Source organism: Penicillium longicatenatum (genome assembly GCF_028827895.1).
Source record: "Penicillium longicatenatum strain IBT 33135 chromosome Unknown contig_7_segment0_segment0, whole genome shotgun sequence".
Taxonomy (NCBI): Eukaryota; Fungi; Ascomycota; class Eurotiomycetes; order Eurotiales; family Aspergillaceae; genus Penicillium; species Penicillium longicatenatum.
In genome coordinates this window covers 3,166,093-3,188,035 of record NW_026643124.1, presented here as the reverse complement: position 1 = coordinate 3,188,035, position 21,943 = coordinate 3,166,093, and the positions used below count along the sequence as shown (strand labels likewise).

Sequence of the window (21,943 nt, the reverse complement as noted above, 5' to 3'; positions counted from 1 at the left end):
TTTCACCCACACCGGATTGATCCTGACATGTAAGCTCCGGATGATTCAAAAGTCAGAAATTTATTGGTTGTAGTTCAAATAGAGTTCCATCCTTGTATTGAAATAAGAAAAATCCAAACCAGTCTCGTTTCTTTCTCTTCACAGGACACTCCGGATCAAAAGCCTTGGAACCAAAAGACCCAGACCCTCGAGTAAAAATGATAAGGGTGTGTAGGTGAGCATTAGTCAAGTGGAAGTTAACCAAACGAAAAGATGGAAAAGACAATGAAGAAGCGGAAGACCCGCGAATGTGCCAAACGAAGACAGGGCATGCATATACAAGGTCAGAATCATGGAGAAGACCCAATCCTATTCCCACCTGTTTCCATACCCGAAAGTCGACTCCTTGCCGTCGTATAGGTTTCCCTAGAATTGATTATCTCAAGGTCATCGTTGTCCTCGACAGAACCACCACTGACACAGCAGCAGAGGTACAGCTGAGTCGGGAGCCAAGCCAACACATCACAAACAGTATATGTTCCCGCACCAAGCAATTCAGCTTCTCGGCGATCACTCGGTGTTCGAATAAGATCGTATCGTGGCTGTGGTAATTGCAGAGGAGATATCGGTCCGGTAATTGGTTCTTGCGTTGTTCTTTGAGCGGGGACAGATGCTGGAATCAGTGCTCGTCCGAATATACCCAAACCCATTTTACGGATTATTTTCTTTCGCGGAGGTTGAACAGGGTAGTGTTTCGAGACACTGGTATCAGCTTCTATTCTAGTCCGGAATAAATCAGGACTAGCTTGAGAGATAAGAGCGACACGAAGCGTGTTCTGGTGGAATGGGTGGTCCTCTAGTTGTCTTGCTAAATTCGTACCATGCCCACTTTGTCGTTGCGGAAACCTTCCCTGGACAGTAGTTCCGTCTGGTGCTCGTCCAATACCGATGCTACCAGATACAACTGGATCAGTATCAACTGTGGATTGCAAGCCAAGAAATCTTCGAAATGCTTCGCCATATGAGCTGGAGCATTGGCCGCTGGCTGGTAGTCCGTGTGGGTGGTTAGGTACCAAAGCCCGCGGTCCGTTGTGCCCAACGAGAAACTGGGCAGAGCAGTACATTGCTTCTGGGGTGTTGAACGACGGGAGGCCAGGAGGAGTGAGTGATCTTTCCAATGGAGGGTATGTTGGTTGAACAGTCCTCACAGCTGTTGGCATACTTGATCCAGGCCAACAGGGATATTTCCGGGGGCTCCTAGGACCATGACCGTCCACCGCATCGAGAGAGATAGCTTTGCGGTGCTGGTTTCCTACCGATTCGGTAAGGTAATCCGCTTCGTTCAAAGGACTTGCGCCCAGTTGCGATTTATGACAAGCCCCATTGTCAGAGAAGAGCTGATTCCGCCACCCAAGTTGGTCCGCTCGCTGTCTTGATATGAAGAGACGTCGATGCTGAGTTAAAGGGCGGCCGTCTTGAGAGGACCCTTGTGATTCTGGTGGAATGAGCCTAGCCATATTAGCTGCCAACCCTCTTTCCACGATCGAGCCCATCGTGTAAGAATTCTCGTAAAGATGGGGATCCTCATTGGGCGTAGAGACCCGGACTGCATTAAAAATAAGATTTTCATCGCTGTAGAAAGACTCGGAGGAGTTGGAGTGCTCCTGTGAGAATGGTGCAATGGTTGAGTCGCGGGAGGATTGGATGTTGGTTTGTCTGCTGTAGTATCTAGGGCGTGGGGCGCGAGAAGGTTGACTAGCATCTCTCGCATGTTGAACTTGATGGACTGACGACATAATGAAGGAAATAAGTCAGTCAAGGCTGGGCAGAAGATATCCAAGGGTGAATTTTCTAGAAGAAAAGGATATGAGTGAGTGACAACGCCGTCGCGCTTGCCGCGAGATGTTAATGCAATATTATACAAGAAAAGTCTATATATACAGTCTTTATGAGAACCAAATCCGAGAACGTAGAACATAATCATCATCATAATGGGGTTCCAACAGGACTGGGCAAGGGTTTGCCCGTCACTTGAGCGTGTTCCTTTCTCAGGGCCCGCAACAATCCTTCGATTCTGCGACGCTCTTCTTGTTCCGCCTGTATTCGTGACGTTAGCATTGAACTCCATGGACAGGAATGGATTACACATACCTTTAAAATCTTCATATTTTCGTTTCGAGTGTCGCGCATCATCTTCTTGAACTCGTTCTTCAGGACCATTGTGGAGGTCGTCTCCATGGTAGGGTCGCGGCCCATTGTTGTTGGACTGCTCAGGTTCATCCAACTAATGCGCTCCTCGCTCAGCTGGGTCTCCAATTGCTCACAGCGATCGCGCAGACTATCTATGACACCTTCGAACCGCTCACGCTCCTTCTCAAACTCAATGCTGGCCTTGGTCATGGCCTCGTAATCATCTAGAGTCTCCCGGAGCTCCTTCTCCAGGGTATCCGCGCGTTTCTGGATGTCACCACCACCTTGCTTGCCCCGAAGCTCGGCTAGCTCCTCTGCCAACTCAATATTGCGTGTATTGAGGGCATCGATCTCCTTTTGAATTTCAGGATTGAGAGCCACCTCCGCAGCTCGCTGCGCCCGGGTACCGTAAGCACCGTCCAGCTCTGCCTTGACCATTGTAAGTTCGGTTGTGATTCGCACAACTTCGCCCTCAAGATCAGTCATCTCCTTCTGAGCACGCTCCGCATTCGCCTCAGCCTGGGCACGTTGTTCTTCAGCCTGTGAAAGCTGGTTTTCCGCTTCGGTTCGCTTCTCTTCAGCCACGGCAAGTCGCTCTGCTAGGGCTTCTTGTTCATCAGCCTGTGTCATGTTGCGGCTGGCCTCGGCATGACGCTTTTCAGCCTCCACAAGCAGGCCTTCAAGCTCAACACAACGCTCTTCAGCCTCGACGCGACGCTCCTCAACCCGCTCCATCTCAGATTCGACATCAGCACAACGCTCTTCAGCTTCCATGCGGCGCTTATCAACCTGCGCAATCTGAGTCTCAATCTCAACACACCGTTCTTCAGCCTCAATGCGACGCTCTTCAACATCTGCAATCTGGGATTCAAACTCGCCAAAACGTTCTTCAACCTCGATGCGACGCTCTTCAACTTGTGCAATCTGAGCCTCGACCTGAGCACGACGTTCTTCAGCATGTGCAAGCTGAGCTTCCATTTCTGCGCGTTGCACTTCGGTCGCTGCGAGTTGATTCTCCACCTGCACACGGCGATCAATGGCCTCCTGAACAGCCTCTGCCACAGCTTCCTGCACACGAATATCTGCCTCTTCGCGGGATTGCTTGATACTGGCTTCTAGGTGAGCGGATCCCTGGTCTGCACGCTCACGGGCCTCCATGGCCTCTTGAGCACGAATGTCAACCTCGTTTTGCAACGAGTCAACAACACTGTGCAGGCGAGCGACTTCTCCTTCGGCTTGCACCAGGGCAGCCTTCATCTCTTCTTGAGTAGAGCCGTTATTGCGCATACCCTCGAGCTGCTCCATTAACGCAGCTAGTTCGTCCTGAGCGGCCTTGCCCTCGCGCTGGGAAGTTTCATGCTCCTTGCGCATATGGGCCAGCTGCTCAGTCAGATCACCAATGTGGGCATCACGTTCCGCATCCGACTTGGAGTTGAGTTCACGCTGCTGCTGGATTTGAGTAGTCAAGATACTTTTCTGCTCTATCAGGCCATCCACCCGGCTTTCCAACCCGTCGATACCGGTTTGAAGATATCCGAGTTGCTCCTCTAATCCCTCGCCATCAGTTGCGCTTGGGGGAGGAGGCAGAGTGGGCGATCGAGTCAGCCCAAAGCGGTCGACGATGCTCTGGACTCGGGTGTTGATCACCGTGAGGTGCTGTCGCCATGCTCCCTCAGCTTCGGGGGCAGTACCAGGGCCAACGAGGTTTGGGAGCGGACCGCGGGAAGCAAGAGAGTTCATGCCACTTTCGATATACGCCAAATGCGCATCGATATTTCCTGCAGGGTCGGTCGAGTCGTGCAATTGTGGCGGGGGGTCGACGAATTCATCAGGAGTAGATTGAACCATCATATTGCACACTCGCTGGCTCAGTTCGTCCAGTCGCCTTTCCGTGGCTTGCATAGCCTCGTTGCCCACCACGGAAGCCGCTGCGGGGTTGATATCAATGCGTCCATTTAATCCGTAGTGATCCATATGCTCCGGTGTTCGGTAAAGATGGCGGTCATCAAAGTCATATCCCTCGTCAAGATCAGAAGCCTGCGCATCCGGGTTCTTCGGGGTCTTTCTTAACCCTTTATGGGTCATCTGCAAGACACCAGCCGTGTGCTCCAGCAAGCGTTGGTTAATGTGCTGAGACCGATTTTCCAGTTTCCAAAGCTCCTGCGCCAACTCTTCGCACTTGCGCTGACTCATAGCCAGTTCCGAGTCACTTTTATCGAGTACTTGGGCGGTTCCGCTACGGCCAAAGATACTGCGGCTCCTCCGGTGCGCCTTGCCATTGGCGCCATATTCACCGCTGCTTCGGGGGCTAGGCGGGCCGTATAGTCTGCCGATGGATTGAGCTGCGTCGCGGAGCTTGGTCTCGAGGGTGAGTTTGCGCTTGGTGCCTTCGATCCGGCTGGATAGGAGCGAGCGCTCTTTCTTGAGGTCTTCCACCTCTTCGAATGACAAGATCTCGTAGTTCGTGCTGTCGCCCATGGCGGTCTCGGTTAATAAATACATGGTGACAGGGTCGCTGGTGTTGACAAGCGCGGAGCTTCGGGGGTGTGCCGGGTTGAGCTATAGATTCAAAAACATTGGTGAGCCATGGAAACGAAGCCGCGGGTGTCCACGAATTTCCCCTTACCGGATTGTACCGCGCCCGGTCTTCATTCTGGGGGTTGGCCGCATCACGATAGCCATCGACGAGGGTTTTCCCTAGGGGCGAGGGGGCGTGGACATCGGAGACGGTGGCCGTGGACAGGTATCGAGGGTCTCCGTAGGAAGACTCGCTGGATCGGAGACTGATGTTCATGGTGGTCGGCTAGGCGCGAATGCGCCAATTAGGGAGTGAAGTTGGAAATGTATTCAGGGTCTGCAGATACACATCGTGTACGAAATAGAGAAAAGTGCCGAAGGCTGGTGGGAATACGTGGACTCGGAGGGTCTCAGGGGAAAGAAAAAAAGGACGGGGCTGAAATTGAAATGACTTAAAGATGGCGGGGACGAAGGAGACACTGATCTGCACGGAAGCTGAGGAACTCAGCCACAGCATTTTTTACCTGGACCTGAGATCCTCTAGATCCTTTGTGATCGATCATCTGATTATCCTCTTTGTCTTCATCATGTTCTCATCTTACATGTATGTAAATGTCCGGGTCCCGACCTTCTCTAATTTATGCATGTTTGTAATAGATCCACTTCCTGCCAAGTCCCGAATTACAGTTATTAAACGGACTAGACCTAATTAATTCCAGTCCAGACTATATTTGGAGGATAGCCACCTATCTGTCTAGGGTTCCCTCCAATGACAAGTTAGAGTATAAATGATAAAGAAACGGTAAACCTTGATAGATGATTTTCCATGTAAGCGAACGCCCATGGCGTTCCCCAGGCACAGTACTTCGTCCCGAATACGTAACTCTGCGGGGTTGCATGTACCAGGGTTTGAAAGAAACCGAGGATCCATAGGTCTGTGACATATGCAAATACTACCTAGTCATCAAATACTCTTTTATCTTCACTTCCCCCTCTCTTCCCTTGTACGCTCCAATAATGACCTGAATGCATACTCAGGATGGCTGACCCCAAGACTGAGGAAGCATACGTCACACGACCTATATACAAGGTCTATAAGCGACGATTCTGGGGTCTTGCGCAGCTGGTCCTGCTCAACATCGTCGTCAGTTGGGATGTATGTATGATTTTACATAAAAACAAAAGACTCGGTCGCTAACCGGCTTGATCATAGTGGTTGACATTCTCATCCATCTCGGGTACGGCCGCAGAGTACTTTCAAGTATCGGAGAGCGCGATCAACTGGATGAGCACTGGTTACCAATTCGCATTCTGCACTGCCAGCCCGTAAGTGAATCTGAACTTGAAAATAGGAGGTATGCGATTTGGGGAGGCTAATAACCATTTTTTGTCTCGCAAAAGATTCGTCATCTGGGTTCTGAACAAAGGCGGTCCCAAGCCCGCTATCATAATCAGCGCAACCCTTTTACTCGTCGGGAACTGGCTGCGCTATGCTGGTACCAGGGCTAATGGTGGTATCTTTGGGCTCGCCATGTTCGGCCAGATCTTGATCGGTCTGGCGCAACCCTTCTGCCTGTGTGCGCCCACGCGATACAGCGACCTCTGGTTCTCCGACAAAGGAAGGACCAGTGCCACTGCTGTTGCCAGCTTGGCGAATCCGTTGGGTGCGGCATTGGGTCAGTTAATTGATTCAGAGTGGGCGTCCAAGCCCTCAGACATTCCTAATATGGTCTTATACATCTCTGTCATCGTGAGTTGACGCATCCCTGTGAAACACGTGAGGATCCGGAACTAACCATTTTCTCCTCTTTATAGTCCTCTGTCGCATCTATTCCATCATTTTTCCTACCAGCTGCACCCCCGACCCCGCCCAGCGCATCATCTGCCATCCCTCGCACACCATTGATCCCAGCCACGCGACAACTACTAGGCACTGTAGAGTTCTGGCTAATTCTCATCCCTTTTGCCGTATACGTGGGGTTCTTCAACAGCGTCTCCTCGCTGCTTAATCAAATTCTCGAACCAAATGGCTTCTCCGAGACCGATGCCGGCATCGCAGGCGCCATCCTAATCGTTGTGGGTCTGGTTGTAGCAGCTGTGGTATCACCTCTCACAGACCGATTTAAACATTATCTTGGCTCGATCCGTATCTTGGTTCCCATCGTGGTAGCCTCTTATATCGGGTTGATCTTTGCCCCATCCAGTCCGGCAGGCATTGCGCCGTCATACGTCGTCATGGCGCTCATGGGCGCTTCTTCTTTTTCACTGCTTCCTGTCGTGCTGGAGTATCTGGTTGAAATCACGTATCCGTTTTCTCCAGAGATTGGGAGTACCATCTGCTGGACGAGTGGTCAACTGCTTGGGGCGTGCTTTATCCTTATCCAGGATGCGCTCAAGGCTAGCGGCAATGCTACCCCAGCATATAATATGCGGAATGCATTGATTTTTGCATGCGTTGTATGTGCTGCCGCGGCACCATTCCCGTTGTCGCTTGGCCTCTTCGGTAGAACTGTGACGCGGCGGAGGCTAGAAATTGATCGTGGAATCGAGTTGCAGGGGTCAGTATCCCCACCCGAGGAGAAGAAAGATGGACTGAGTAAAGAGATTCCCCGGCAGGTATCAGCTTCTACGTTAGATGACACTGTCAAGTTGGCTTGAATGGATACATTGGCTTTGGACCTGTCACTTGAACTTTATCCTGTACACGCTTTTTTTACGCTGTATACATAAGAAAACCTTGCAGCTATGCTCTGTTCTTGCCATGTCCTGGTCTTATTTCTATTGTCGCCCATTCATGAAACGATCTTCTTATTGGGTGTTGATTTGATCATACGCAATTAGGGCTTCCGAGAAACTTCATCTGGTCAGCTGAGGTTATTTATACCCGGGCTCTCGTTGAAGTCTCAATATTTCCCATCATTTTGAGTTATATGCATGAGATTCATGTGGTCTGTTTAGTGTTTAGATATATGGCGTTAATCTGACATATCTTTTGGACAGGTGCATTGTCAAATGCGACACATAGACCAAGTTGATCTGTCCGACTGTGAGCCTGTGGCCCAGTCAGGCCGGGGAAACGCAAGATATATCAAGCTTGTTCTTCGGGACTGACCTTGGGAGGTATAGATCGCTCCAAGAATAGACGGGTATCATTTATACATCAAACAAGGGCTCCAACGAAGATTGTGACAACGTTACTATTCATCAAATCTTGATTATTTCTAGCTGTCGCATCGTGATTTTTCGAATGAGATGTTTGCAGCGCGGGCATCTGTTTGTCAGCTTTGTTTGTTCCATCACTTGCCCAATATGTTCCCAAATCCTCTTTCTCCAAGTCCCTACTAGAACTTGCTGCTCACCTTCTAGATAGTGACTTAGAGCGAATGATTATGGCAAATTCTACATTATCTCTAAGTTATTTGAACAAGCACATCCTTCTTCACGCATGCATGTTCAAACCGGTCACGAAAGTTCTCAACGGAACCTAGGTAGTTTGTGACATGTTATTAATCCTGTTTCATGGATCAAGTGCCAGTCATTTACATACAGAATCGATGCCCGAGGCCCTGGAAGGACTTCGTCAATTCTAGTGGGAGTTTTCAACCGGTGGGTAGCAGTTTTAGGAGCAAAGCATGGGAAAGAGAATAATATAAATGTCCGTCTGAACAGATGAGATTCGTCTTAAAAGCAGAAAATAAAAACACAAGCACAGTTCGAATAGGCGGAAGACCAGCTATCTGTACATGCAAGGCAGAGAGAAAGAAAGGATATCTATTATGCTTTTTTTTTTCTCTTTTCCCAATAGTTCCTTCCTCCCTGCCTTGAAACACCATATGCGTACAGGGGAGGACGCAAATGAAAGCCTACTGGGCTTTCATTCCGGTAACCCCGTGCTCTCAAACTAAGGTTATTGTCGGCAGACTGTCAGAGCGTAGAAGTGACAGTCATCAGGGAAACAGAAACAGGATTTGCTTTTGACACTGTGGCATCGCTCGTGTCAATGACACGAACATGAAGGGAAGTCGCGCGCCAAAAGAATGAATCCGACGATCCGTTTACTTAAGCTCGCGCCAGAGCTTGGGAGCGGCGCAAGCGGTGACACAGTGGGTGAGGTGGAAGACTAGGGTTTATGTTAGCCACCTGAATTCCGGATAGACAGACTTCATGAATCCAAGATTGTATCGGAACTATGGGTATTCATTGCTGTCAAGACTTACACTCCTCAACACAGTCCTCCTTGGGGCCCTTGTAGTCCTCATCCTCCTCCTGGCGAGTGACGCGCTCGACACACTCGTCGTAGTGGTGCTTGTAGGGGGCGCACTGAGCGGAGTGGGCGCACTCTGGAAAATAGGCAGGTTAGTCGCGGATACACAGAAGAGAATTGAGATGATATGAGGCGGATTGCGGTGCCATTGAGGCCTACGGGACACGCGGATGAATCCGAATGCCTCGAGCAACAATGCGAAATAGCCGCCCGACCGCCGACACATTGCCACGAAGCAAGTGCCGCTATATCAAGCAAAATTGCAAATATAGCAGGCTCAATGGTAACGGAAACAAAAACCACTCACCCTCCTCGAACTTGGGCTTGAGGTCCTCAGGCTCATCCTCCTCTTCCTCCTCCTCTTCTTCCTCTTCTTCCTCCTCGGCCTCAGCCTCGGCCTCCTCCTCAGGGGCCTCCTCGGAATCCTCAGCGGGGGTCTCCTCAGCAGACTCGGTCTCCTCGGAGGGCTCTTCGTTGGTCTCCTCGGTCTTCTCGGCGGGCTCGTCCTGGGGGGTGGAGGACTCAACGTCGGGGGCGGGAGCCTCAGCCTGGGCCTCGGTGAAGCCCAGGGAGGAGTAGACGTCAGAGAAGAAGTCGGCGAAACCCATTGTGACTGTCAATTGAGGGGACAGGGACCGGTAGAGATGGTGGATATTGGAAGGGGTTGATGATTGAGTGTTGGTTTTCCAAGCTCGGACAGGAAAATCGGGACGCCCCGGCGCTGAGCACAATTGTACCGCACGTGATTGGCTGTTGGCTTTCGCTGACTATGGCAATTGATTTAACTTACTATTACTCCGGAACATCTGAATGTTATTGGATTCGATTAAGCAATACTCGACATGTCGCTTTTTCCTTCTTCTTCATTATATCGTTAATTTTCGAAATCGCTACCAGGCCAACCAATGCACCACCCTATTACCGTCATGCTCTAAATGCCGCGCATGAACCTCACCGCGCTCGAGTCTTAAAACGGAAGGTCCTATTATACATGCTTGTTTCCCGGCTGCATCAACAGAACTCAAGCAAAAAACAAAAAAAAAAAAAAAAAAAAAAAAAAAAGGATGAAGGGTCCTCGGATTTGCTATTCATGTTTCGCTCAGATCATATTAATTCAAAGTGAATCAAATCAACTGGCCCTCCGCAAGCGCTCCTCAAGGGCATCGGCTACACTCTGTTGTTGAACTTCTTCATATCCTGGTGGAGGCTCCATGGGCTCGGGTCCAATAACCGATGCTCGTTGGTTATTCGCTGGTGGGTTTGATGTATGGGTAGGAGCAGTGGGTTGGCTAGTATTGTTCGGACCCGGGCCCTCGTAGGCTGGCAGCTCCTCTAGATGCACCCCAGCGAGATCTACGCCTTGTAATCCCCGAGCGCTCTCGCCTGAGTTTTCCACTGCCTGTTCTAGGCGTTCTCTGATCCGTTCGAAGTTGGTGTGGAAATCGAACGCGCCGCCTTCTTTGAAGGTCACCTTTACCTGGACAGCTGGGAGGGATGGAGAGATGCCTCCACCGGCGACGGGTTTGATAAGTGCAGTCCACACATTGGGACCGAAAAATGGGGCGGAAACGTGAGAGTCACGGACGTTGAGTAAAGGAGACGAAAAAGATTGTAAGTTTTCGGATGTCTGGGAAGGGAGGTAGACTATCTGTTCGGGGTCAACCAGTGGTCAGCACTTTGACAATATGAGAGCCCGGGGGCGCAAAGGCGAAAAGACAGACCCTCTGGTTGGTAAGGTAAATGCAGCCGGCGCTACTCTGAAAAGACAACGCCTCCGGGCCCTTGTACCCGGATGGCGGCGTTAGCGCTAGGGTGGTGCGTGGAGGTGAGGTGTATATCAAGCGTTCGTTGGGAAGACGGACGAAGCCTTCCCGATCATGAAGCATCACCCAGCTGCATTTGTAGTCAGTTTGTGCCTTCTGCTTATCAGTGGAGGTATTTCGGCGATCTGGGTACTAAGCAGGGGGAAGCATAAGCATGCACGTACTTGATAGACATTCTGACCTTTGGCGGTCATGCCACAGCACTGATTGCGCAGAGATGCGGAGAAGGTAAGATAAGAAGGTCAGGGTTGAAAGATCCACAGGAGGAGGATTCAGGTTCATGTATGCCCAAAAGATAATTTCAGGGTCTGGAACCCTTGGTTATCCGGTGTCGCGGAAGGGAGAAAATCATCCATCTGCGGGGCAAGCGGGGAAGTTCTGCAAAGATGACTGGTCTTCCAAATCATTATGCCCAGACGTTCCTTCTGATTGAGTGGTACCAGGTGATATCTTTCTTTGGGGAGACAAATGAAACACTGAATTCCCCCCCCAAAACCAGAAACTACCCGATCTCTCAACCACCTGCAGATATACTCATCTTTTCCCCCGCTCTATCGTAGATCCCCGCGCCTGGACGCAGGAAATTTCCATGTCGGGCTTAGACGGATCTTCCCCAACAATTATAGATGCATGTCAACCGTTGGGCTTTATGGCCCCCAAAGATTCATTTTTGTTCTGCCCTTGTTCAGGTTTTGCCCGTGGTGGGTATTTACAGATCACGATGATAACATAGTCCTGGTATACCCTGGTGGGGACTACGGATATAAGAATATTGTAGAATTGGCCACTGGCCCCAATCCACAACGGGTATCGTATGTTTTAGGTAAAGTAGGTTCTGAGTATTTTGTGTGCACAGAGCTCAGGACAAATCATTAGAAAAACCTAGATAAACTGCCTATAGTCGTGTGAGTGGATTCTTGTTCTAGAAGCGTCCGAGGAAAAGCGAACGCGCTAAAGCCGGATCCCCAAACCTTCCGGATTTGATCAGGTTTATTTGTTCGCCCCTAAGATTTTTTTCTTCCTTCGCTCCACACTTGTGCACTTGTTCTTGCGTTTTTATTCTTCTATTGTACTCTCCTCATCATTATTGTGTGTGGCCTGAACGTCGCATAGACAGAAAACTACTTGGTGGGGCCCAAGAAAAAAAACCAAGCTCTCTCGACGTCAGGTTCCGGCGGGTCCAAGCTCGTGCAGCTCACCTGCAACTTCATGTCAACGCCGTGACATTCCCACTGATCACGCCCACTCGAGCCTCTTGGAACCATTATTAGGCGCTAAAACGGCACCATGGGCAAGCAACAGACAAAAATCCCGCCCCTCATTGGGTGGCTGTACGATCTGGTGCTCTGGTCCTTCTCCGTGCTCATCGACCTCTTCTTCCGCGAGGTGCACCCGCGAGGATCATGGAAAATCCCTCGTCGCGGTCCCATTATCATTGTCGCCGCCCCTCATGCGAATCAGGTATGTAAATATGCCCCCTCCTCAAGCTTGACCAAGGTCATGCAGCTAACCAGACCCCTTCTTTACAGTTTGTTGATTCCCTTGTTCTCATGCGCGTCATTCGCAGCGAAGCGCACCGTCGGATTTCATGGCTAATCGCGGAGAAATCTTTCCGACGTAAGTTCATCGGACTGCTTGCAAGGGGCATTGGGACGCTTCCGGTGGCCCGCGCCATGGATAACTTGAAACCTGGAAAGGGCACGATCTACCTACCCGACCCTGTCAACGAGCCGACTCTTTTGCGAGGCGTGGGAACAAACTTTGAAGACCCAGCATTTGAAGTAGAGGGCACGATTGCACTGCCAACCATCAAGGGAACCTCCCACAGCACAGCAATTGCGGAAATCCGCGGACCGGAGGAACTCGTCCTGAAGAAGCCTTTCAAGCACAGGGATGCATTATTCCAGCTTACAGGCAGAGAGGATATCGATAAGAATGGAAAATTTTTGGGAGATGCTACAGATAAAAATCCGGACTTCGAGGGCACCAAGTTCAAGGTGGCGCCACACGTGGACCAAACTGCTGTCTACGAAGCTGTCTTTGGGAGATTGAACGCCGGTGGCTGTGTGGGAATCTTCCCAGAAGGTGGTAGCCATGACCGTACTGAATTACTTCCCCTCAAAGGTAAGCCATATGTTGCTTCTTTGGTCAATGTGCTTGCCGACTAACGTTCCTTAGCTGGTGTGGCTCTCATGGCTCTTGGTACTTTGGCGGACAATCCGGATTGTGGTCTGAAAATTGTGCCAACTGGCATGAACTACTTTCACGCCCACAAGTTCCGCTCTCGTGCAGTTATTGAGTTTGGTAAGCCGATTGAAGTCCCAAGGGAACTGGTAGAGCAATTCAAGAAAGGCGAACGTCGTGAATCTGTCGGCGCCCTCTTGGACATCATCTACCAAAGTCTCGTCGCTGTCACAGTTACCAGCCCAGATTATGAAACACTTATGGTAAGACATGCTTATTCTGATTATTTTGAGGGAAAACAACTAACAAATCACAGGTTATCCAAGCGGCCCGTCGCTTGTACAACACCAAGGGAAAGAAGCTTCCCCTTCCAATGGTCGTGGAGCTTAATCGTCGACTCGTCAAGGGATACGCACATTTCAAAGATGACCCGCGCATTGTCAACCTTCGGAACTCTATCGTGAACTACAACAAGCAGCTTCGCATCCTAGGTATCCGAGATCATCAGGTTGCATATGCCAAGTTCTCTATTTTGCAGGTGATTGCTACATTGATATATCGCTTGGGTAAATTGGTTCTCCTGACGATTGGAACATTGCCTGGTTTGCTTCTGTTTGCCCCGGTCTTTGTTGCAACCAAGTATCTCTCGATCAAAAAGTCCAAGGAAGCTTTGGCCGCCTCCACTGTTAAATTGCAGGGCCGGGATGTTATGGCAACCTGGAAACTTCTAATTGCACTTGCATTTGCTCCGGCTGTCTACGCATTCTACTCTGCAGCATTCACCTACTGGACCTATCGGAACCGAGTCCAGGGTTTAATTCCTGACTGGGTTCCCCTCTGGCTGGTGGTCATGATTGGCATGGTCCTCTTCCCCACAATCACCTTCGCTGCCCTGCGTATTGGTGAGGTGGGCATGGACATTGTCAAATCGCTTCGACCACTGGTTCTTTCCCTGAACCCTTCGTCGGCCAACACACTGGTGAAGCTCCGAGAAAAGCGCGCATCCCTTGCCCAGCAGGTCACGGACGCTATCAACACCATGGGTCCAGAGCTCTTCCCTGACTTTGATGCTGCCCGGATTGTCACAGATCCGTTCCGTGAGGTCAGTTATGAAGGTGCTGCGGATGAAGAACCGGAGAGTAAACGGGCTGGTGAAACGGAAGTGGGCCACTCCTCGCCCAGTGCGGAGCCCCTGCCTCGCAATGAATCGTTTCATAATCTGGCCAACATTGGCTTCTTCTCCACAAGACCACCAAGCCGCAACCGCAGCCGCAGCAGTTCCGCGGCACCCCGCCCTGGCTCTCGACATGGCCTTAAACCGCTCAGCCCCATGACCGCCAAAGATCCATTGGAGGACGTCAGCTCACGCATCCGAGATGCTATGAGAGAGCGTGGTGAACGACGGCGCCGCCGGAGTGAAGATGGAAGCTGGGATATGGCTAGTTCGGGGACAAGAACCCCGTCTAGTGGTGATGAATCCCGAAAAGATCTATGACCTGCTATGACAGCTGCTATTTGAACTCTGATTCTGATCCATACTCTCTTGTTCAGCGATATTGGGTTTCGGAAGCTTGTTTCTCTTTTTCTGTTCCTTAGTGTATATACGAGATATCCCATGTGTTATGTTTGACATTTGAGCCATACATTCCTATTTACCACGTACAGTACTTTAAACAAAATGATTACATAGATCGGAACTCCTGAGCCAAATGAACATACCGAGCGTCATGCTCAGATATGACAGTACATAACTAATGAGATATTACAAAATACGGTTGGCCGGTGATGACCAAACCTTATATCTCTGCCTGAGCATACGGTGACCAAAGGTCGGAACCCATAGAGGCGCCTTGCTCCTTTTCCTTATTTAGCTTCGGCCTTCTAATAATATTGGTTTGAACATGCTTATTATACCATGCTCGCCGTGTCATTCTCAGTAAGTAGCTAAGAAAGCTGGTACTCGCATAACTACACCTTTGTAACCAACCATTTCGATCGCTAAATCACGATGTCATCACCTTCATCCACAAGTCATATGGATACTTTATCGGTGATTTGTCAATATTCAAACTTGTACAAAAGCATAGGTCTTTCTAATGTCACCACTCATATTGCAATAACTTCTTATCTCTTGGTGAATGGTCGCCCCACAAGTGCCCTGTTATCTGTCGGAAGAACAAACCGAAAAGCCACGAATATTGTCTATAAGGAAACCGGATTAGCGTCGAGGTTAAAACAATCCAAAATAATTGATGCTTAATATCAATAACAGATCCGGTAGAGCGGGGCGAAGCACTCTATTGGGCGTGGACTTCGGTGGCGTGTCAACGCGGTATTGACCTCATAGTAAGTTTAAAAAAAAAAATAAGATGAAAGATCACATGATAATCGCTTCAGTTGAACGGAAAAATCCTTTGTGTACAGTAAGTCAAGGATGTCTTAGAAAAAGCAAATAACAAGTAGTTCATGTTCAAGGGCTTCATACGCTGCCAGATGCCAAGTGTAAATCGTAGCCAAGATACAATGCATTTGAGCCAAGAATTCAGTAAAAATAGCGCGGGAAAATAGTGCAGCCTGGCATCGCCTCAACGTGTCTGTTCCCCAAGGTTTTACACGTTCATAGCGGAGGTTGATGGCCTAGTCTAGCCCGCATAACTGACCACGTCTCCCGTTGCATCACGCCGCTTATACGAACCTCTTTCCGCCTTGTCCTTTTACTGCCCAAATTTCCCTCTCCAGGTCGAACTTGTTTCGATTCCCCCCATCCTTCTAAGCTGTGTGAGCTAGGGCTAGTACGTGCTCATCATGGCGGGTTCAATGCACTTGTCGCGACTCCGGAACTGGTTCCTTGCCTCTCCGCCGATCGAGTTCGCCATCTCGAACCTCAAGGAGCTCCTGGTTGGCGCACTCCGCCAGGGCCCGATCCCCCAACATGTGGCTTTCGTCATGGACGGAAACCGCCGATTTGCTCGGTCGCATGGAATTGAGACGGTCGAGGGGCATAATCTCGGTTTTGAGGCACTGGCAAGGGTAGGTCTTCCCCCTCCTCCAACCAGCTGGCAGCCCCCGACAGCTCCATGTCACGAATCCCGCTTCGCAGATGAACCTTTGGGCCATACTAACTTATTTCTCCTTGGTTCTAGATTCTAGAGGTCTGCTACAAGAGTGGAGTGAAAGTCGTCACCATCTACGCCTTCAGCATCGAGAATTTCAAGCGCTCAAAATTCGAGGTGGATGCCCTGATGGATATGGCCCGGGTGAAGCTGTCCCAAATGGCGCAACATGGAGACCTTTTAGATCGGTATGGGGCTAGAGTGCGCGTTCTTGGCCGACTTGATCTTCTCAAGCCCGACGTCTTGGCCGCCGTCAACAAGGCTGTCGATTCCACCAGTCGCAACGGTGACTGCGTGCTGAACATCTGCTTCCCCTACACCTCTCGCGACGAGATCACCACCGCTATCCGTGGAACCGTGGAGGACTACAGTACGCCACCTCAAACCAACGGCGTTGCCCGGACCCCTTTCTCCGAATCCCATATCAGACATAATATACGTGCCCAGACCCAGGGATCCAAATCACAAGATTCACAGAGCGACTCTGGGTCTACATCGGCGGATTCTTCTCAGGAGGACGATCCGATTCTGCGGAACGATCACCACAACGGGGTCTATGAGTCTGGCTCCTCGTTCTCGTCCTCAGCTACTCTTCATCTCGATAAGAATGGATCTCATGGTAATAAGCCAGCTTTCATGTCCCCCGAAACTATTTCGCGCCAAACCCTCAACGACCATATGTTGACCAAGGGCAACCCGCCTTTGGATCTCCTTGTGCGGACATCGGCCGTGGAGCGGTTGAGCGACTTCATGCTCTGGCAGTGCCAAGAAAACACCGAAATTGTCTTCTTGGACGTTCTGTGGCCAGAATTTGACTTGTGGCATTTCTTGCCAGTACTTCTTGGGTGGCAGCGCCGCATATCCAAGTCACGACAGAACCCAGATGCCGAGGGAGATTTTGCCGGTGACAATGCAGAATGCAGCGAAGAGGATCTAGACTCCATGGTACTACGACAAAGCAAGCTGAAAGCTATTTAGCGTACCTTGCTCCATCTTCTGTCTCTTTCCTGTACTCTTTCTCGCATTCAACGGAGTTTGGAGTTTGAGTGACTCTCGACTTGACGTGTTTATATATCCCAGCATTAACAGCATTCCTTTCGATACACCATATACAACTGTCATATACAATATCAACTTGATAAAATGCCTCTTTCCCGATTTCCTATTTCAGTCCCCGGTCCTGCATTAGTAAACCCCCGCGCCGATACCGGCCACGTGACGGGGTGACTCAAGCACACGAAAGTTCAAGTTCCCCACGGCTCTAATTCTCCATCTATCTATATCCCAATTGAATTCAAGATGGTCGCTCAAATTGCTGGTTCCAAGGTCCTCCTTCTAGGCTCGGGCTTCGGTATGCTCCCCTCCCCTCCCAATGCCCAACTATTCTATGGCTGCCCCGCAATGCCATCCGCCTCCTCTTCAACATTGTCTTAAGGGTTAACTTGCTCACATATTGATTCTCTTTAGTCACCAAGCCTACCGTTGAGGTTCTCGACAAGGCTGGCGTTCAGGTTACCGTCGGTACGTGCCATTGACTCCAATTTTCATCCTTAGTCCCCATACTAGTATCGCCGATATACCCCGCCATGTCCCGCGACAGCTCGATATCCTTCACACACCGCTGCAATACAATGGTTGCTGATTATAATCACGTGTCAATTAGCCTGTCGTACCCTCGAGAGTGCTCAGAAGCTTGCCGCTGGCTTCAAGCACACCAAGGCTATTGCCCTTGACGTCAGTGACGCTGATGCTCTTGACAAGGCTAACAGCGAGGTAAGGACCATGCCAGATTGCGGTCGGAGGGTTGCGGAGGAATTGACAATATCATCTAGAACGACCTTGTCATCTCTTTGATTCCCTACAGTAAGTACGACTCTGTATAACTGATGTACCAGAAAGATGCTGACACGATTTTAGCCTTCCACGCCCTTGTTATCAAGTCGGCCATTCGTACTAAGAAGCATGTCGTCACCACCTCATATGTCTCCCCCGCCATGGAGGAGCTTGATGCCGAGGCCAAGGCTGCTGGTATCACTGTCATGAACGAAATTGGTCTGGACCCCGGTATCGACCACCTTTACGCCGTTAAGGCGATTGCCGATGCCCACGCCGCCGGCGCTAAGGTTACTGGCTTTGTCTCTTTCTGCGGTAAGTGCTCATATTTCATATATGTCCCGCAACTTGACAATCGCTAACAATTTTGGACAGGTGGTCTTGTAAGATAAATGCAGAATGCCCACTCTATGACTCACTAACGATATATCAGCCCGCCCCCGAGGCCAGTGGAAACCCTCTCGGATACAAGTTCTCGTGGTCCAGCAGGTGTGAACAAATGGTATTATATTCCATGCTAAACAGAAAGGCTAATGGTTTCTAGGGGTGTCCTGTTGGCTCTGCGCAACGCTGCTCGTATTTACCGCGATGGCAAGATTGTTGACATCGCTGGCCCTGACCTCATGGCCAACGCCAAGCCTTACTACATTCTCCCTGGTTTCGCTTTCGTCGGCTACCCTAACCGTGATTCTACTCCTTTCCGCGAGCGCTACGACATCCCCGAGGCTCAGACCGTCATCCGCGGTACTCTGCGCTTCCAAGGCTTCCCTGAGTTCGTCAAGGTCCTTGTTGACGTTGGTTTCCTGAAGGACGAGGCCCACCCCGCCTTTGAGAAGGCCATCCCCTGGAAGGAGGCTACCCGCCAGCTTTTGGGTGCCACCTCTTCCTCCGAGAAGGACCTTGCCTGGGCCATCCAGTCCAAGACTTCTTTCCCCAACAACGAGGAGCGTGACCGTATCATCAACGGTTTCCGCTGGATTGGTCTGTTCTCTGATGAGCTCACCACCCCCCGTGGTAACGCTCTCGACACCCTCTGTGCTGTTCTTGAGAAGAAGATGCAGTACGAGGAGGGCGAGCGTGACATGGTCATGCTGCAGCACAAGTTCGAGATTGAGAACGCTGATGGTTCCAAGGAGACCCGCACTTCCACCCTGTGCGAGTACGGTAACCCTGCCGGTTACTCCGCCATGGCTAAGCTCGGTAAGTTCATTCGGAAGAGAGAAAGAAAGAAAGAAAGGGGTTCATCTCTTGCTAACTCACTGTCCTTAGTCGGTGTGCCTTGCGGTGTTGCCGTGAAGCAGGTCCTTAACGGCACTATTACCAAGAAGGTACGTTTGCAGCTCATTTGAGTTCACGTTGATAATTTCGGCATAACTAATACTTAATTCAGGGTATTCTCGCTCCCATGACCATGGACATCTGTGGTCCTCTCATCAAGGAGCTTAAGGAGGAGTACGGTATCGAGCTGGAGGAGCGCACCCTTTAAGTGTGTCTAAGCTCATATAACAGCTAGTAATTAGCGAAAAGTACAAAGAATGATATATATCATGATTGGATGTTTCTACATGACCAGCTCATCAAGTAAACGTTTTACATAAATCAGTTGCCATTAGGTTTTCAGGCGCACAAGGAAGCCATATCTACCATGGTAAATCTAGGCAGTGTTTCTGGCTGACAATATCTAATTTCTATCGTGAGATGGATCATTTCTTAACTTCATTATCATAGACATCACTTCCTCTATCGTAGCATCATCGCAATCCAAGTCCGGTCGAATAAATTAGACTTAAAAGCCAAGCAAAGTCCAAACAAACCTAGCCAACACGGGATTCCAAGAGACAGACATAATCTGGTCTGGAAAATTGGAGCTACAGCTTCATGTTATTGAGCTCTCCCAAAAGTTCCACTCATTTTCCAGTACCATGTCCTTGTAAGAATCAGATCCAATACTATGTATCAGGACTGTTTTATGCTCGTTTCTCATGTTTTTCGTTGTTTTTCGTGTTGCAGGCGTTATTGAAAAAAAAGAATGAAGACCGACAGGCATTTTCTGTTCTCTATGTATCAAATTTTGAACTCTGGCCGAGTTGATCAGAGAATAGTGCCAAACCTATAGCGAGGAGAATCACAAGGAATGTCATTAGTAAACTTTTTCCAAATAAGGTGCGAGATGTGGATGATCTGGATATAAACGACCCGCACTGGTCAAAAGACAAAGAACAAAAAGGGGACAACGGTAGCGGAAGACAAAGGGATTGTTGAAGGGGGAAACGAGAGCTTACCCAAAAGTCTGCTTCATGCTGCGAACGTAGTACATATCCCAATTTTGCTTGGTGACATCCTCCTGTCCAACAGGGACACCAGACCACTCGACGCGCAACTGAGTGACGCCATCAACGTTGTTCTGATCGAAGTTGATCTCGAGGGTACTGAAGTGGCCAGCGGGCCACTGGGCCAGACGCCAGGTCTGTACAATCTGCTTGGGGGAATCAAGCTTAACGAACTCTCCGGTCACGTTGCCGTCGAAGATGGCAAACTTGCCGCCGACGTGGGCGCCCTCGAACTGGCGGGGCGGGCCACGAGTGAAAGCGGCGAGGCGCTGGGGGTCGGTGAAGGTGATAAAGAGCTCCTCGGCGGTGGTGCGGAACTCGTCAGAGGCAGTGACGGTGGTGGTATTAACGGCGACCTTGCCGGTGGAAGTGGTGGAGGTTGCGGTTGTGGGAGCGGCTTGGGGCTTGTTGGTCTGGGGGTGGACAAGAACCGTGGGGAAGCCCTTGGAAGGGTCGACGCCGGGGGCGTGCTGGAGATCCTTTGCGTGCTCGGTGATGAGGGCACCGGTAAGTTTGGCGAGGGCCACACGGAGTTGAGGGACAATCTTCTGGCGAACGAGGTCCTTTACGGGCTGCTTGGAAGCAGCATCGGCGTAGTTCTCAATCTCGAACTAACAAGAAACAGAAAATTCTGTTAGTTTTGGGATGTGCTTGGTTTTTTTCTAATTGACCCTTTTCTATGTTTGGAAAGAGGCCATTGGGCGGGTACAAGGGAACATACGACGTACTCATCTTCCTCGGTATCGTGGGCTACCTCGGGGATGTTGATGGAACCGCTGACCTCCTCGGCGTCCTTGGTCTTACCTATAAACAGTCTCAGCTGCCAGGAACGCTTGCAGGATTTGGATTTCTACAAACCTGAATACTCTAGCGACAGCTTGACATCGAACAGGGTGATGACCTTGCCCTTGCGCTGGCTGACGTCTACGTCGCCATTCATCGACAGAACCTTGTCTACTTTGGCGGAAACACCACCTTCCTCGGCACTGATGACAGTCAGGTGCTTGTCAAGGTACTCCTTGGCCCAGCCAGAAGCGTCCTTGTTCACCCAGTGCCAGTTGTTGGGGTTGTGGAGAACCATGATGAATGTGGGACTATTAAGATGGGAAAAAGAAAACTCTGATTTGGGGACGATGTGACTGTGCGAGATCCGAGTTGCGAATTCGGTGCTTCTCCTTCTTCAATTCTCTCTTGCTTCTCCGGAAAATATGCAGTCGAATCTAAAAGGTTCTTTAAAAATTCCAGGTTAGCGTATGTTCGCAGAAATTTCATGTGGAAGCAAAGTCGAGAAAACAAATTGCGCGAAGCAATTATGCCACAAATATCAGGTCACGGCTGCGTATGCCGGACGGTATACTGATCAGCATAGACACGGGAACAATTCCGTGTCGTCTGACTGGTGCCAGCTGATGTCTCATCATTTGAGCAAACCCAGGATAGCTCAAGCTCACGAGGAGTTGAGAAGAGCCCAGGTGAAGAATTGGATTCTTCATTGGGGTGCAATGCAGTGCGAAATATCAAAGGCTACTCACAATTTCAAGGAAAGTCCAGATAAACTTCTGGATGGAGTGATTGAAGGATGATGAGAAAGAGAAGAAGGAGGGACGAGCGACGGATATTTGAGCGATTGGGGACGGAACACTCTAGAAAGAGAAGTCACGTGATACAGTGGGCCCTGCATTGGAAGAGGATTAGTATACAGACACCTAG

At 50.1% G+C, this 21,943-nt stretch overlaps 9 protein-coding genes across 9 annotated transcripts; 4 read left to right on the top strand and 5 right to left on the bottom strand.

Moving 5' to 3' along the window:
- Positions 1 to 329: 329 nt before the first annotated feature.
- On the bottom strand, positions 330 to 1,775 carry N7484_011448 (uncharacterized protein; the record flags this gene model as incomplete). The annotated part of the gene is made up of 1 exon (XM_057121835.1): positions 330 to 1,775. The coding sequence occupies one exon, from the start codon at positions 1,773 to 1,775 to the stop codon at positions 330 to 332; it is 1,446 nt and encodes a 481-aa protein (XP_056967589.1).
- Positions 1,776 to 1,965: 190 nt separating this feature from the next.
- N7484_011447 (involucrin repeat protein) lies at positions 1,966 to 4,963 on the bottom strand (the record flags this gene model as incomplete). Its single annotated transcript, XM_057121834.1, has 3 exons — positions 1,966 to 2,076; positions 2,131 to 4,728; positions 4,796 to 4,963. 3 exons carry the CDS (start codon positions 4,961 to 4,963, stop codon positions 1,966 to 1,968), a joined length of 2,877 nt encoding a protein of 958 aa, XP_056967588.1.
- A 762-nt stretch (positions 4,964 to 5,725) lies between these two features.
- Positions 5,726 to 7,344, top strand: N7484_011446 (putative cell surface receptor/MFS transporter (FLVCR); the record flags this gene model as incomplete). The annotated part of the gene is made up of 4 exons (XM_057121833.1): positions 5,726 to 5,842; positions 5,900 to 6,012; positions 6,088 to 6,436; positions 6,502 to 7,344. 4 exons carry the CDS (start codon positions 5,726 to 5,728, stop codon positions 7,342 to 7,344), a joined length of 1,422 nt encoding a protein of 473 aa, XP_056967587.1.
- A 1,397-nt stretch (positions 7,345 to 8,741) lies between these two features.
- N7484_011445 (cytochrome b-c1 complex subunit 6 family protein) lies at positions 8,742 to 9,558 on the bottom strand (the record flags this gene model as incomplete). Its single annotated transcript, XM_057121832.1, has 3 exons — positions 8,742 to 8,806; positions 8,904 to 9,026; positions 9,258 to 9,558. 3 exons carry the CDS (start codon positions 9,556 to 9,558, stop codon positions 8,742 to 8,744), a joined length of 489 nt encoding a protein of 162 aa, XP_056967586.1.
- Positions 9,559 to 10,079: 521 nt separating this feature from the next.
- On the bottom strand, positions 10,080 to 10,948 carry N7484_011444 (GRAM domain-containing protein; the record flags this gene model as incomplete). Its single annotated transcript, XM_057121831.1, has 3 exons — positions 10,080 to 10,598; positions 10,672 to 10,843; positions 10,938 to 10,948. The coding sequence occupies 3 exons, from the start codon at positions 10,946 to 10,948 to the stop codon at positions 10,080 to 10,082; spliced, it is 702 nt and encodes a 233-aa protein (XP_056967585.1).
- A 1,112-nt stretch (positions 10,949 to 12,060) lies between these two features.
- Positions 12,061 to 14,452, top strand: N7484_011443 (putative glycerol-3-phosphate acyltransferase Sct1; the record flags this gene model as incomplete). The annotated part of the gene is made up of 4 exons (XM_057121830.1): positions 12,061 to 12,234; positions 12,303 to 12,897; positions 12,952 to 13,220; positions 13,274 to 14,452. The coding sequence occupies 4 exons, from the start codon at positions 12,061 to 12,063 to the stop codon at positions 14,450 to 14,452; spliced, it is 2,217 nt and encodes a 738-aa protein (XP_056967584.1).
- A 1,310-nt stretch (positions 14,453 to 15,762) lies between these two features.
- N7484_011442 (undecaprenyl diphosphate synthase family protein) lies at positions 15,763 to 17,048 on the top strand (the record flags this gene model as incomplete). Its single annotated transcript, XM_057121829.1, has 2 exons — positions 15,763 to 15,987; positions 16,101 to 17,048. The coding sequence occupies 2 exons, from the start codon at positions 15,763 to 15,765 to the stop codon at positions 17,046 to 17,048; spliced, it is 1,173 nt and encodes a 390-aa protein (XP_056967583.1).
- A 321-nt stretch (positions 17,049 to 17,369) lies between these two features.
- lys9 (saccharopine dehydrogenase (NADP+, L-glutamate-forming)) lies at positions 17,370 to 19,389 on the top strand (the record flags this gene model as incomplete). Its single annotated transcript, XM_057121828.1, has 10 exons — positions 17,370 to 17,421; positions 17,538 to 17,591; positions 17,734 to 17,843; positions 17,903 to 17,933; positions 17,988 to 18,218; positions 18,279 to 18,286; positions 18,337 to 18,392; positions 18,448 to 19,103; positions 19,173 to 19,231; positions 19,294 to 19,389. 10 exons carry the CDS (start codon positions 17,370 to 17,372, stop codon positions 19,387 to 19,389), a joined length of 1,353 nt encoding a protein of 450 aa, XP_056967582.1.
- A 792-nt stretch (positions 19,390 to 20,181) lies between these two features.
- Positions 20,182 to 21,436, bottom strand: N7484_011440 (AHA1 family protein; the record flags this gene model as incomplete). The annotated part of the gene is made up of 3 exons (XM_057121827.1): positions 21,092 to 21,436; positions 20,955 to 21,037; positions 20,182 to 20,844 (listed from the first exon to the last, which is right to left on the bottom strand). Exons 1-3 carry the CDS (start codon positions 21,312 to 21,314, stop codon positions 20,182 to 20,184), a joined length of 969 nt encoding a protein of 322 aa, XP_056967581.1. The 5' UTR covers positions 21,315 to 21,436.
- Positions 21,437 to 21,943: the final 507 nt, after the last annotated feature.